The sequence below is a fragment of the Canis lupus genome, chromosome 4, assembly GCF_048164855.1.
Source record: "Canis lupus baileyi chromosome 4, mCanLup2.hap1, whole genome shotgun sequence".
NCBI classification, from domain to species: domain Eukaryota; kingdom Metazoa; phylum Chordata; class Mammalia; order Carnivora; family Canidae; genus Canis; species Canis lupus.
In genome coordinates, this window is record NC_132841.1 from 10,871,088 (window position 1) to 10,886,856 (window position 15,769).

A 15,769-nucleotide genomic window follows, 5' to 3' on the forward strand; every position below is an offset into this window, starting at 1 on the left:
TTGGTTTTTTGTCCCTGATCCCTGGCACAGAGCTAAATTCCTGGGAACCTCAGATTTCTAGCTGGCTGGTCAGAAGCACAGGTAACTTGCTTGTTACTGACGCCTGAAGTGTGTATGTGTGTTAAGGGGCAGGGCAGACAAAGCCTGTAACCTGCGGAATCTGATACTATCTCCAGGTAGAAAATGTCAGAATTGAATTGTAGGCCACCTCGCTAGCATCTCTAGAGACTCAGAGAATTGGTTGAGGGTGTTGGAAAACACTCCACTGACCAATACTAAATTATCCTCCTTCATTTCTCCTAAAGGCCTTTATTAAGAACCACCATAGTTTGGTTCTCCAGCAACTTTTATTGGTCAAAAGATGTGGAATTATATGCAGTACCTGTGGTTTAATTAATAGGCTCATTTATAAACCAACTTAACATCTTATTTTAAAAATTCTTGCTTTTGAATAATCCACTGTGGTAGAATAGACATGCTTCTATCCCATGCAAAAAGCTGTTCAAAAATGAGCAGTCTGCAAAACTACCATAAATGAGACATTGAATCGAACGTTCTTCCAGTGAGGTCCAAGAAGTAGTTCAGTCTGAGTATTTCCTTCATATTCTGACTTTTCAAAAGAAGATATCCAAAGCATTAAAAAAAGCAAAATTAAAAATACCTAAAACAGATACATACTGATATTTTTATCCAAGTCACTTTCCAGAGTTTGTAGCGCCACTGTGCTCTGTTGATAACTAAAACAACGAAAGCAGTGGGCAGCTTCTAACTGAAAGGCAATGAAATCTACCAATCAGTCTGCAGCTAAAAGTCACAGTGAAAGAACATACAGATGGTGAAGAATGCTTTTTAACCATTTAGCCTTAAATAATACTGTATTTCAACTTTAAAGAAAAGTTCTATTACATGTTTTTTGCATCAACATTTTAAAATATTAGAACAAGTCTTTGTAATACAATATATATTATACTTCAATATACCTTAGGTGAATTAAAAACATGTCAACTTGATAACTGTAGTAAGGCATTTAAGTATTCAGCGAAAGCTATACAGAAATTTCTTAATGAGTGGTATTCCTTTAATATTAACTTCATTTAGTGGGCTTCCTTAAAATGAAAACATAATAAAAGACTTAAAAAAGAAGCAATGACATCATACACTGAATCCCAGGAAAAGCACAGTAACAAACAAGTTTTCCAACAGGGAGACCAGATAGAGCAGCAAACCAGCAACAGGTGAGCAGCTCCAAATTACACGGTTCATTGCATTTACAGACAGCTGAAAGCAGAATCAATTCCTTAGTAGTAAGTTTGGGTAAAGATAACAGAATCCTTGGTGCTGATCACAGTGCCTAAAACACAGCAGGTACTCAGGCTATGTTTCCTGAATTGGTCTGGGTGAAGATACTTTAAAATCAACAGAGTGCTGGACAGTGTAAAGTTCATGGAAAAGCTTTACTTTTCATTTTATTTCCATACACGAGTAACTACTGATCTAGTATTTCAAGGGTGGATTATGTAAACACTGTGTGGACTGTGGTAGACGGAATTAAATAAGCACTGCACTGGCCATCAATGCCAGTCTTTGAATATCAGGTCATAAATATAACCAACTGTGCAATATACCTGACATGATGATCAAAGTACACCTCACCATTAACAGATTTCAGTTCATATGATTAAAAAAAATAAAATTTTAGACTGCATTTAGAGCAACATTCTATCATATCCTACATCAGATACCATGCTGTGGAGACGTATTGAGCAAGAGTATATATACAGCACACAGTCAGGATTTAAACCAAAAGTGAAAGGGAAATATGGAACAGAAAATTTTTACATACATGTATACATCTAATGGTACTGTCCATTTAACGAGATTTATTGTTATATGATTTGCTGTGCCACATCTACTAGCTTGTGTAACACCCCAAATTATTTTTCTTCACACAAATATCTACTTCTGTATAAAGTAGAAAAAGATGGTGGTAAAAAAACTTCTTCTTCAAGCTCCAACAATTGTCCCAAATACCACTGTATGAACACCTAAAAAATATTAAGAACAATTTAGAAATATGCAGAACTATAAATGTACAAATACAGCTCAAAGTTCCATAGGGACTTAGTGAATGTATCTTCCAACTTTACTTAAACTTACCTACCCCTGTTAGATAATGTGGTAGGTACATAAAAAAGTCCACTGTGGTAAATGAAAAAAACAAAAGCTTTATTAGAAAGGTAAACTCTCCATTTGCAAATTTTATAAATAAGCCTTCTATTTTAGCAACAGACATATTTAGACTTCAATTTACCACAAAAAAGTCTCCTTATGGATACAAAAGCAGAAAAATCTCTAACCCAATTACTCTCATCACCTACCACTCTTCTCTCTTTCTGACCAAGAACCCAAGAACCCAAGGATTTCCTATAAAGTTTAAATTCTTTCAAGCAGAACATCTTTTTTAATCGGTTTAATCTACCATTTCCTATTTGATCTGTTCTTTACTCCTTTCCTCCTCTTGCCTTCTTCTTATTCAAATTATATGTTTATTCTGTTTAAATTCTTATGTTGGCTTAATAGCCCAAACTCTTTGTGATGTTGCTTTAAGACTTTTTTCTTATTAAGATTTTATTTTTATTTTTTTGAGCAATTTTAGGTTCATAGCACAGGTGAGGGAAAAGTCCCTAGATTTGCCATATGCTCCTGCCTTCACACATGCAGAGCCTCCCCCATTATCAACACCTGGGACCAGAGAGGTACATCTGATGAAGCTACAATGACACATCACCATCATTACCCAAAGACTGTTATTTACATCGTGGTTCACTCCTGATGCCATACATTGGACAAATATATAATGACATATATCCACCATTATGGTATTATAGAGTACTTTCACTGCCCCAAATATCCTCCATGCTCTGCCTATTCATCCTTCCCATCCCCAACCCCTGACCACCAGGGGGTTTCTTTTTTTTATTGTCCTCGTTTTGCCTTTCCAGAGTGTCATATTGTTGGAATCATACAGCATATCGCCTTTTCTTCAGATTGGCATCATTCATTTAGTAATATGCATTGAAAGTTCAATTCCTCTCTGCTTTTTCATGGCTTGATAGCTCATATCTTTTCAGCACTGAATAATCCATTGCTTGGATGTACAGTTTTGTTATCCATTTGCTAAAGGCCATCTTACTTGCTTCCAATTTTGAGCAATTATGAATAAAGCTGCTATAAACATCCATGTGCAGATTTTTATGTTTTCTTTTTTTTCTTTTTGCATAGACTCCATGCCCAATGTGGGGCTTGAACTCATGACCCTGAGAGTAAGAGGCACACGTTCTACCAGCCAGCCAGGCACCCAGACTTTTGTTTCCAACTCCCTTGGATAAATACCAAGGAGTGAGACTGCTGGATCATATTTACAGAGCATGTTTAGTTTTGTAAGAAGCTGCCACACTGTCTTCCAAAGTGGCTGTACCATTTTTGCATTCCCACCAGCAATCAATGACAGTTCCTACTGCTCCACATTCTTGCTCACATTTGGTGTTGTCAGTGTCTTGTATTGTGCCTATTCTAATAAGTATGTTGTAGTGGTACCTCATTGTTGCTTTAATTTGGATTTTCCTGTCAACATACGATGTGGAGTATCTTTTCACATACTTACTGCCATCTATAGTTAGTATGCCTTCTTTGGTGAGGTGTCTGTTATAGTCTTTGGCCCATTTTTAAATTGAGTTATTTTCTTATTGTTAAATTTTAAGGGTTCTTTATATAGTTGAATAACAACCCTTCATTTGGTATCTTTTAGAAATATTTTCTCCCATTTTGTGGCTTGTCTTCTCTATCTTGTTGTCTTTCCTCGAGCAGAAGTTTTATAATGGAGTCTAGCTTATCAATTATGTTTTTAGTGGATTGTGCCTTCCATGTTGTATCATTATACCCAAGGTCATCTAGGTTTTACATCTGGGTCTATGATCCATTTTGAGTTAATATTTATGAAGGGTATAAGGTATGTGTCTAGATTTTTTTTTTTAATGCGGATTGCACAGTTGTTCTAGCACCTTTTGTTGAAAGGACTATCTTTGCTCCATTGCCTCATCTCTGCTCCTTATGCAAAGATCAGTTGACTATATTTATGAATGTATTTCTGGGCTCTCTATTCTGTTCTACTGATATATTTGTTTCTTCGTTTGTCTCTACCAAACTGTCTTGACTACCATAGCTATATGGTGTCTTGGAAGTCCAGCAGCCACAGTCCTCCAATTTTGTTCTTCTTCAATCCTGTTCTTCTTCAATCCTTCAATCCTTTTGCCACTCCATATAAACTTTAGAATCAGTTTGGTTTTCCTCATATAGATCTTGTACAATTTTGTCAGAATTATACCTAAATTTTTTTTAAAGATTTTTAATTTATTTATTCATAGAGACACAGAGAGAGAGAGAGAGAGAGGCAGAGACACAGCCAGAGGGAGAAGCAGGCACGATGCAGAGAGCCTGACATGGGACTTGATCCAGAGTCTCCAGGATCACACCCTAGGCTGCAGGCGGCGCTAAACCGCTGCGCCACCGGGGCTGCCCCCTAAAATTTTTTTGAATGCCAATGTAAACAGTATTGTGTTTTTAATTTCAAACTGCACTTGTTCATTGCTGGTATATAGAAAAGTGATTGACTTTGTATACCAACCTATATCCTGCTATATATAATCTTGCTGTATGATTGCTTAGGGAGGAGTTTGTGGATTCTTTGAGACTTTCTACGTAGAGAACCATGCCGACTGTGAACAAAGACAGTTAATTTCTTCCTTCCCTATCTGTATACCTTTTATTTCCTTTTCTTATCTTACTGCATTAGCTAGAACTTCCAGTATGATATTGAAAAGGGGTGGTGAGAGGGGATATCCTCACCCCACTTCTTCTATTAGCAAGAAAGCTTCAAGTCTGAAGATGTTAGTGGTAGTTTTCTGTAGATGATCTTTACCAAGCTGAGGAAATTCCCCTCTAGTCCTAGTTTACTGAGAATTTTCATCATGAATGGGTGTTGGATTTTGTCAAATGGTTTTTCTCTTGATAGAACCATATGATTTTTCTTCTTTAGCCCATTGCTGTGATGGATTACACTAACTGATTTTGGAATGTTGAACTAGCCTTGCAAACCTGGGATAAATCCCACTTGAAAGTGGTTTATAATTCTTTTTGTACATTGCTGGATTTGATTTGCTAGTATTTTATTGAGGATTTTTGCATCTATATTCATGAGATATTGGTCTGTAGTTTTCTTGCAATGTCTTTGTCTGGTTTTGGAATTAGGGTAATGCTGGCTTCATAGAATGAGGTAGGAAGAATTCAATCTGCTTCTCTCCTGTGAAAGAGATTGTAGAGAAATGGTGTAATTTCTTCCTTAGATGTTTGGTAGAATTCACCAGGGAACCCATGTGGGCCCAGTACTTTGTTTTGGAAGATTGTTAATTATTGGTTCAATTTCTTTAATAGATGTAGACCTCTTCAAATTGTCTATTTTTTCTTGAATTTTGGCAAATCATGTCTTTCAAAGAATTTGTCTGTTTCTCATCTATGTTATTAAATTTGGGGGCATAGAATTATTCATAGTGTTCCTTTATTAATCTTTTAAAGTCCGTAGGATCTACAGTGATGTACCTTCTTTCATTTCTGATAATAGTAATTTATGTTTCCCCTTTTTCTTAATTAGCCTGGTTACAGGCTTATTGGTTTTATTGATCTTTTCAAAATATCAGCTTTGATTTTATTGATTTTTCTCTGTTGATTTTCTGGTTTTAATTTCATTAATTTCTGCTGTATTTTTTGTTTTTTCTTCTGCCTACTTTGAATTTAATTTGCTCTTCTTTTTATAATAGCGTATGATGGACACTTAGATAACTGATTTTAGAGCTTTCTTCTTCTTCTTCTTTTTTTTTTTTTTAAAGATTTTATTTATTCATTCATGAGACACACAGAGAGGAGAAAGGCAGAGACACAGGCAAAGGAAGAGGCAGGCTCCATGCAGGGAGCCCGACGTGGGACTCGACCCCGGGACTCCAGGATCACGCCCTGGGCCAAAGGCAGGCGCTAAACTGCTGAGCCACCCAGGGTTCCCTGCTTTCTTCTTTTCTAAGTATGCATTCAACATTATACATTGTCCTCTAAGCACCGAGAATGTGGGGCATCCCCCCACATTTTGGTATGTTGTGTTTTGATTTTCATTTAGTTCAAAATGTTTTTAAGTTCCTCTTGAGATTTCTTCTTTGACCCATGACTTATTTATAGGATGTTGTTTAACTTCCACATATTTTGGATTTTCCAGTTATCTTTCTGTTACTGACTTCTAGTTTAATTCCATTGTGGTCTAAGAGAAGACATTGTATGATTTCTATTCTTTTAAATTTGTTAAAGTGTGTTTTATAGCCCAGAATGTGGTATATCTTGGTGAATGTTCCATGTGAGCTTGAGAAGAATGGGTATTCCACTGTTGTTGAAAATATCTGACTTTTAATTATACAATCACCTCTGGGTTTCATAATGTAGCTACAAAAAGCACTAACAGCTTTACATTAAGCATGTGTAGAAATACTGAGTAATGAACATAGTTTAGGGTAAGAGAGCCAGCAAAGATGCTATGATAAGAGCACCTACCTGTATACTCTCATCCTGCTTCTAACAACCACATTCCTGAGCACTTGGGGCCTGTGCACGACGTGGTGACCGTAACTGTCTCAAGGCAGCATCTCCATACTGAATACCAGAGCCCATTCTTTCTGGGTCCAGCTCACCTGAGGACCAAGCAAATATATATATATATTTAAAGATTTTATTAATTTATTCATGAAAGACATAGAGAGAAAGAGAGGCAGAGACACAGGCAGAGGGAGAAGCAGGCTCCATGCAGGGAGCCTGATGTGGGACTCGATCCCAGGGCTCTAGGATCACGCCGGCTGACAGGCGCTAAACCGCAGCCACTCAGGGATTCCCCTTAAAAAAGTTTTTATGTTTCTGTGATCCCAAAAATATATTAAGTGAAAAAAGCAAAGTGTGGTACATGTGTATAAAAAATGTTTTGAATAAAGAGGAAAAAATATATACATAGGTTTTCTTATATGGGCATAAGAACATCTTTGGAAGGAGACATAAAAAAGTGAGAATAACAGTTGACTTCAAAAAGGAGTTTTAGATGGGTTGGGGCCAGGAGATAGGTAATGGAGGGAGACTTTTACTATATCTGCTTTTATATTTTTTTAATTTGGGATTATATGAATATATTATGTATACAAAGATAAATTAATAAAATTAAACTACAAAGACACCATTTCCTACCTACTCAGACTGGTATGATACCCTGTGGGCATGGCTTCAGTGAAATAACCCCTTTTATTCATTATAGTGGGATTATAAATTGCTACAACCAAAATAGAAGGAATTTGACAGCCTTTACCTAAATTCTAAATGCTTATGTTCTTTAACCTAGCAATTCCACTTTTGGTAACTTATCCTGTACATACACTTCACACATAGACTGGTTAAATAAATTATGGCAATATAAATAACAGAATATTAACTATACAAACGTACACATGTATATGTATGTACATATGTATACATATGTATATGGAAGTCTCTATATGTTGATGTGTAATGATCTGTAGACCCAGTAGGTATAAAAGCAAGGTACAGTAGAATTTATAGCATGCTAACTTTTGTGCAAAAAAATGAGAGGAGGAGGGGTGCCTGGGTGGCCCAGTTGGTTAACCGACTGACTCTTGATTTTTGGCTCAGGTCATGATCTCAGGGTGGTGAGACTGACCCCCGCATCGGGCTCCACTCTCAGTGAGCAGTCTGCTTCTCTCCTTTTCCCTCTCTCTCTGCCTTTTCCTTTGCTCACATGCATACACACTCTCTCATTCTCTCTCTCTTTAATAAATAAATCTTTAAAAAAAAAAAGAGGAAATAATGGTTTTTGAATCATATGAATGTGCAGCTTATTCAGAAAATTTAAAGTACTGCTGAAATACTTCAACTTAACTTAGATGTAATTATGATTTTGATCATCTCAAAAGAAATATATCTTGCAAGTTTCATTATGAGTCAATTTATATGTACTATATCCATGGATGCAATATTAAGGTAGCAAGGTAATTAAATAAAACTTCATGCCAAGATTAATAATAAGCATAAAAATTAATAACAATTTTGTACCAAATTTAGTAAAAAAATTTTTTTTTGTTTTCAGACCAATAAAATCCAGGATGAACTGTCTCTGTTTTCCATCTGGGTTCCTAACCCTCTCTCCCTGCACCTCACCCAGCACCCTAGTGTCTCTGTGATCTCCTCTCCACCCTCTTCTCCTTCCCCTTCCACCTTGTTTTATCTCTCAGCATTCATACATGCTAACATTTCTTCCATCACCAAAACGTCTTTATTTTTTTTAGGATTTTATTTATTTATTCATAACAGACAGAGAGAGAGAGGCAGAGACATAGGTAGAGGGAGAAGCAGGCTCCCCCTGGGGAGCCCGATGTGAGACTGGATCAGAGGACCCTGAGGATCATAATCTGAGGATCTGAACCAAAGGCAGACACTCAACCACTGAGCCACCCAGGTGCCCCACCAAAACCTCTTTAAATTAACCCTTTATACCCTACACTACCAGCACTTTCCTTCTCAAGAGAGGAGTCAACACTCAACTCTGCTTTCTCACCTCCTTTTCATTCCTCACTTGCTGCCTTCTATTTTCATAATTCTACTGGAGCTGTTCTTTTTTTTTTTTTAAATATTTTATTTATTTATGAGAGACACACACAGAGAGAGAGAGGCACAGATACAGGCAGAGGCAGAGGGAGAAGCAGGCTCCATGCAGGGAGCCTGATGTGGGACTCGATCTGGGGTCTCCAGGATCACACCCTGGGCTGAAGGCGGCGCTAAACCACTGAGCCACCGGGGCTGCCCTACTGGAGCTGTTCTTGATAAAGACACCCAATGACTTCCTATTTACCCACCCCAGTGGGTATTTTTTTTAGCGTAGTTCTTAGCTGAGGAGACTGTTCTCTATTGCGCTGATAGTGAACAAGTCTTTGACTCATCATTTTGGCTGAAATGATGCCCACTTTCCCCTGGCTCTTTCCATACATCTCTAATAATTTCCTTCTCTTTCTCTTTTGTAGGTTCCTCTTCTTCTCACTCTGTCTCCAAGATTCCACTTTGATCACTGTTTTTCTCACTTTTACCTGCTCTCAGATTATCATATTTCTTCCATAGTTTCAACTACTCCTATATCCTGATGGCTCCCAATGTGTTCCACCAGTCCAGACTTCTCCCCAGAACTTAGGAAATAATTCCATGGGCTTGTGCCAGTGGTACTGCAAAGGGAACACATCCAAAACAGAAACATCCATATTCCCTTGAACCTACTTATCCTCTGGTTCAATGACATTTCTTTACCGAATTACCCTAGTGTGACATCTAGCTACCCATGGTTCCTCATGCCTTCCTGACCCCACCTCCTTACCACTTCCCATCTCAAAACCAACTGCTCTGCCCTACTATTTAGCATATGAGTTATATGATGCTACTACCAAAATATTTCTTAGACTTATCTGTATCTTTTCATCTCTAATTCACATCCTCCTTAAAGCTCTAATCAGTCTTTTACTTGGATTATTAAAAAACGCCTTAATTGCCATCCTGGTCTCCAGTCTTGGTTCTTTCAATCTGTCTTCAACATGGCCACCAACATACATGATTTATCTCAAGTTCCAACCTGACTATATCAGTCACTGCTTACCATCCTTGAATAGCTTTCTGCCCTCTACAGCAGTGGTTCTCAGTCTTGGATTAACAGTAAAATCAGTCACAGAAGAGGGCTTTTATTATTTATTTATTTATTTATTTTTAAAGATTTTATTTATTTATTCAGGAGAGACACACACGGAGAGAGGCAGAGACACAGGCAGAGGGAGAAGCAGGCTCCAAGCAGGGAACCCGACATGGGACTCGATCCGGGGACTCCAGGATCATGCCCTGGGCCACAGGCAGGTGCTAAACCCCCAGAAGAGGGCTTTTAGAAATGCTGATGCCTAGACCATACTTCAGCCCAATTAATCAGCATCTTGAGAGGTGGGGGCTGGGATCTGAATTTTCATACATCCCAGGAGACTCTAGTGTACAGCCAGGGTTAAGACTCAGTAACCCACAAGATAAAGTTCCAGATCCTTGATGAGGATCACTAGCCTGGCTTCTGCTTCTCTCCAACCTTCTCATCGGCCATCCCTCACCGTAGTCTCTCTGTTCTAGTGATTTCAATTTTCCAGTCATTTTCTGCCAGCCTCAAATCATGCTATCCCCCCCCTCTGGAGGACTACCCTCTCCTCCTCACTCCCTCAGCCAGCTCACTCTTCCTTACACTGTCAAAGATGAGTTCAGCTGTCACCTCCTCTTGGAACTCTGCCTGACACTACCTCTGTGACCTGGCTGGGCAGGTTCCCCTTCTCTGTGTCACCCAGGATCCAATGACCCCCTCAATTACTGTATCTTTTTTTTTTTAAGATTTATTTATTTATTCATGATAGACACAGAGAGAGAGAGAGAGGCAGAGACACAGGCAGAGGGAGAAGCAGGCTCCATGCAGGGAGCCCAACGTGGGACTCGATCCCTGGTCTCCAGGGTTGCACCCTGGGCCAAAGGCAGGCGCTAAACCACTGTGCCACCCAGGGATCCCTCAATTACTGTATCTACCACACCGTATTATAATTATCTTTTGATGTCTCCCATGAAAGACAGTTTCTTGAGGGCAAGGGTTACAATTAAATCATTTTTGTATCCCAGCACCTGACAAGAACAGATATTCAGATATTTAAGTGCATCAATTAAAAAGTGAATGTCCAGGGAGCTTGGGTGGCTCAGTGGCATCTGCCATCAGCTCACGTCATGATCTCAGGGTCCTGGGATCAGGGTCCTGGGATCTAGCCTGCTTTCCCTCTGCTCGTGCTTACTCTTGTTATCTCTCTCTCAAATAAGTAAATAAATAAATGTATATCTCAAATAATTAAGCAAGTAAGTAAGTAAATAAATAAATAAATACCTTTAAACAACAACAAAGTTAATGTCCACATATAATTTTGGTAATATTTAAAGAAGACTCAACTTTAATAAATGACAATTATATAGTACTGTCAGCTGTCTAGATTAGGGTTATTTTAAATTTATTTTTACTGAAGCAACAAATATAATAACAAGACAGGTTATTACTGAGGCATGCTCAGCTGGCTTCAGAAATAATTTCTTCATGATGCCCAAGCTGTAAGTACCAGCATCACATATGTACCCATAATTTCCTTAACGTCACACAGGCAGGTCCCCATCAGGCCACAGAACCACTGGCCCAGCAGGGCTAGCAAGCTGCTGACAGAGAGTGGACAAAGATCCAATCATCCTCCTCTAAGCGATGGATCCATGAAAGGCCATGGTTCTAAAAGCATACCCTCCCTGAAACCCTGTCTGTCCATCCTTTCACCAGTGGCTCATGGAGGGGTGGGCTTTCACCTCTGCCATGTAGATAAGACCTTCAAAACCATAAGTGACCATTTTAGGTTGGCAGGTGAAGAGAGAAATGCTCTTTGACCAAATCACTCCTAAAAAATTAAAAAGTGATACTTAGCTAGAGAGTAAAATATGCTGAAGAAAAGTTTATTAATGGAAAGCCTTTTACCTGATTCAATTTTGTTAAGTATTTTTCTTGCACATTGTACAAAGGCCTCTTCCACATTCTCCCCCGTTAGTGCACTTGTTTCCAAAAACATCAGTTCTAAAAGTGACATCAAATAAAATGTGAAGGCATGTTGAAGATAATCACAACTGAAGTACTGACAGCCTGTTTAGTATTCTCTTCAAATAGCAGGCAAAATGGAATTTATTACTTAAAAACCACATATTTCTGTAAATACAGAATCAATAAATGTCAGTATATTTTTTTAACTGTTAGGAGAATTCTCAGCCTTTCTAAAAAGTGATGGGTATCTTGTGCTGGCACTTAAGTCTATTGGAAGGAAGTACTGGTATTAAATCCTGGTAAGGAAGCAGGCTGCCTGAAGCAGCTCAGCTGTCGATCCAAGATGAATATTTTCCACTCTTCATGTCACCACAAATACAACTGACAAGTTTATCATTTTAGGAGAGGGACTACACTGCAGGTTGTCATTCTGATGGTGAAGAGGTCCTCTATGAATTAATACTTTCCTTATCTACCACTGTACTTAATAACCCAGCAGAAAGGCTGACTCTCCTTGCTTCTGTATTTCTAAATGGCTTCTTTACAAATTCATAGTGGCTTATGTTTTTGTCACATGCTTATTTTCCTAGCATAAAACCAGTCAATTTGTAAGAATATAATCTGGTAGTCCTAGAGTCCAAATGAAAATTGATACTAGGATATTTTAGTTCTTGACTGGTTCTAAAAATTAAAATTGTTTAAAATGTCTGAATTCCGATCATTCTGTTATCTATAAGCAACCATTAATTTTATGTGTCATCCTCTGGTATTCCATATGAAAATTCAGAGAATTTTCAAAGGCATATAATCAAATAACTTAAATTTAATGTAAGTAAAATAAAACCAATAAGCCCAGTATTTCTTCCACTGCTTTCCCCTTCTATTTAGATCTAACATTTCACCAACTTAGCTCCATATTATATTAGAAAAAAGACAGGACATCATGCAATTAGGACCTTTAAAAATTATTATTATAAACTTCACTTTAGATCAAAGCCTGTGTAATTCAAAGGCCCTACACCAAAAAGTCACTATAGGATATTGGTACATTTGCTTTTATCATCATAATAACTTTGGTAGGTGGCCTGCAATATAGTGAAAATATGTTGAATAAGTCTAATCGCATTCAACACAACAGGAAATTTCACATTTCTTAAAAATGGTTTTAATCTTAAAATTCTAGTAGCTGTTATAAACTCAAAGCAATGTTATTATCCTCAAATCAGCCCATTTGAAAAGCAGTAATAGGTAAAAAATCACTTGCCATTTTCTTGGGCAAATCTGGAGGCTTCTAAGAAAGTAACTTCACGATCTGCGTCCAGGTCCTTCTTGTTTCCACAGAGGATGATCACGATGTTCTGACTTGCTAGCATTCTGGCATCTGTTAACCAATTAGTAAGCGCATTGTAGGTTTCTCGGCTGCGTAATATAAGATTGTGAAAATAGCACATGTATTTTATAAAACTAGCAATTCTTTCCAGTCATTCACACTACTCACACTGCTTTTACATACGTCAGGGTAACGTCGACAACCTTTAGGGTGACTCAGGTAACTTGCATGCCCAGTTTACACCATACCACAGGGTTTGTTGGTTTTGTTTACAGAAAAATGAAACAGCAAGTCAGATATTTAGCTGTTTGTTTTTGCCCAATTGGGGTGCCAAAAGGAAACAGAAGTTCCTTAATTTGTTTTGCAAATATTTATTGAGCTCTTAAGTCTTAGCTCAATTATGTGCAACACGGGTAAGCAAGATCTAACACCTAACTGTTGCCATTTAGCAGATCTGTGCAATATGGTGGTACTCTGTTTTGTAGGAATTTATCACATTCTTTATAAGGACTCTGTGACACAGAATCTATCTCCCTTTTCCATGAGAAACCTGAACCCAGAGAGTTTAATTAAGTTGCCCAGCCATACCAGCAGCCAGTGGCACAGCCAGGCAGGACTTAACCAGGTCTATCTAACTCGAGGACCAACTCTGAGATCTGCTGTTTTCAGCTCTGATACATTCAGTATATGTATTCTGCAGTATGCTTAGACAGCCTAAGGACTTCATACATTAACAAGCTGAGCCTTTCACACTGTGAGCAAGTACAGCAGGGCTGGGCCAGGAGCTGCACACCTTCTTGCCACAGTGCCTCATCCCGAACACGCAGACTGGGTGTGTGTTGCAGCAACAGAGTAACACCCTCTCAGCTCTGCAAGTTTCCAACCCAGAGAGAGCCACCAGATGGTGGAGTGTAGATGACATTTTAACACTGAGATCAGCGCTGTCTGAGGGACTTCCACAAGGACAAGAATGTGCCGTAACCCATAGTGTCCAATACAGTAGCCACCAACCACATGTGGCTGAGTGCTCAAGATGGGGCAAGTGAGACCAAGGAACTAAGTTTTTTATTTAATTCCTGATATGTGGATGATAGCTACACACAGAAGAGTGCACTCAGATTCTTAGGATGTGCCAAGAGCTTTATATTAACCAATTTAATAACCAGAAAATCTCATGAGTATAACACGATCATCATTATTCCAGGTAACAGATAAGGAAACAAAAGTCCAGATGGCTAGAGCACGTTGCCCGGGGACACCACACAGCTAGTGATCTGGAACTGAGGTTTGAACCTAGGCAAACAAGGCCCACAGCCTGTGCCCTCAACTTTCATCAATGTCAATTACTTCTAATAATTTATCACATGTAAACTTTCACTTTGTGAACCGTGAGAAACATGTCAAAGTATCATGCTAAAAAAAATAATGAAACACTAGGGATGCTTTATATATCTAAAGCCTCACCAGCAGATTTCCTTACACAGTTAAGTAGTACTAGGGGTTAGCTCGAACTCCTCTCAGACCCCAAATGAAAGGGCTGAGGGGATTCCAGATTCCCAGCCATACTGCCTAGCCTGACACACAAAACACACACCACATGTAGGTGAGCCTTGGGAAGATCAGACTCTGTGGGCACAGCCCCAAGCTGCTTCTTCCATGGGGGACTTCATATTACCTGGTGATGTCATAGACGAGGAGAGCTCCTGCAGCACCTCTGTAGTAACTTCTCGTCACAGACCTGAAAGAATTACACTGCTTTTACTTTCAGCCAATTGAGATCCTTTACTACTGAGCACCGTCATCTACTTTGTAAATCTCGACATGGGGACAGGCATTGCTTAAAACAGAAATGAATCAGACATTGGAATATATGTATGAGGGGCTCTTCTGTCTGAAATCATGTCACAGAAACACTGGGTAGCACTGGGGAGGTGGGGACATTAGGCCGAGGCATGAGGCATGTATGACATTTTCTAGCAGGTAAATGAAGCTCTCCCACAGAACTTAAGATTATCTTGAATTTACAAAGAGGGGTAAAGTGTCTTAAGAGAGCTAGATGGACACTAAGCATTTAGCAATCCCACTCTGCTTCCTCTGGGGGTTCCAGACCTTCCCCATGCCCCTGCAGAACTGCCCCTGCTCTTTCTCAGGGAACAGGAATGCCCTTGGATGGGAATACACTCATCTTCCAACAGAGAACCATAGATATCCTGCCCTGTACTCACCTTCTGCTCCTTCCCACTCCTAACGAGGAAGCACAGCTTTGTGCACCTTCCCTATTTTACCTATCTCCACTAAGGACCTCAGAAGACCTAGCCATTCTCACAGTCGTGCGGATTAGTAACACTTTCTCCCCTGTATTATCAGTCTCTTCTTCTTGGCTAGATCTTTTCCCATTAGCAACATAAAATGTGCTCTGGTACTTCCCATCTTAAAAAACAAGAAGCTATGCAGCACGATCCTTCAGAGCTCGTTTCTGCATCCACGTTCCACCAAAGAGTTGTCTTTGCCAGCTGTTTTCTCTGCTCTGCTGTGTCCTCTATGCCGTGTCTCTGAGTCCAGCGGCATTTCTTGGTTCTCATCCCCTCACCTTGCCTTGTCCCTCCCTGAATGTCTCCCTTTGCTTTGCTTCTGCAGCCACAACCTCCTCCTCTCTCACTGGTCAG

At 39.1% G+C, this 15,769-nt stretch overlaps 1 protein-coding gene across 9 annotated transcripts in view; it reads right to left on the reverse strand.

Moving 5' to 3' along the window:
• Positions 1-328: 328 nt before the first annotated feature.
• RAB4A (RAB4A, member RAS oncogene family) overlaps positions 329-15,769 on the reverse strand; it is a 51,339-nt gene continuing 35,898 nt past the window's right edge. For 6 of the 9 annotated variants that reach the window (XM_072823136.1, XM_072823139.1, XM_072823140.1 and 3 more), the window contains 5 exons: positions 14,779-14,841; positions 13,038-13,154; positions 11,714-11,809; positions 6,649-6,785; positions 329-2,045 (listed from right to left, as the gene is read on the reverse strand). In XM_072823136.1, the coding sequence (XP_072679237.1) occupies positions 6,670-6,785; positions 11,714-11,809; positions 13,038-13,154; positions 14,779-14,791 (342 nt within the window). In that variant the 5' untranslated portion in view covers positions 14,792-14,841 and the 3' untranslated portion in view covers positions 329-2,045; positions 6,649-6,669. Of the gene's footprint in view, positions 2,046-6,648; positions 6,786-11,713; positions 11,810-13,037; positions 13,193-14,778; positions 14,842-15,769 lie in introns of all 9 variants that reach the window. The other 3 variants (XM_072823134.1, XM_072823135.1, XM_072823133.1) reach the window with 1 other exon arrangement.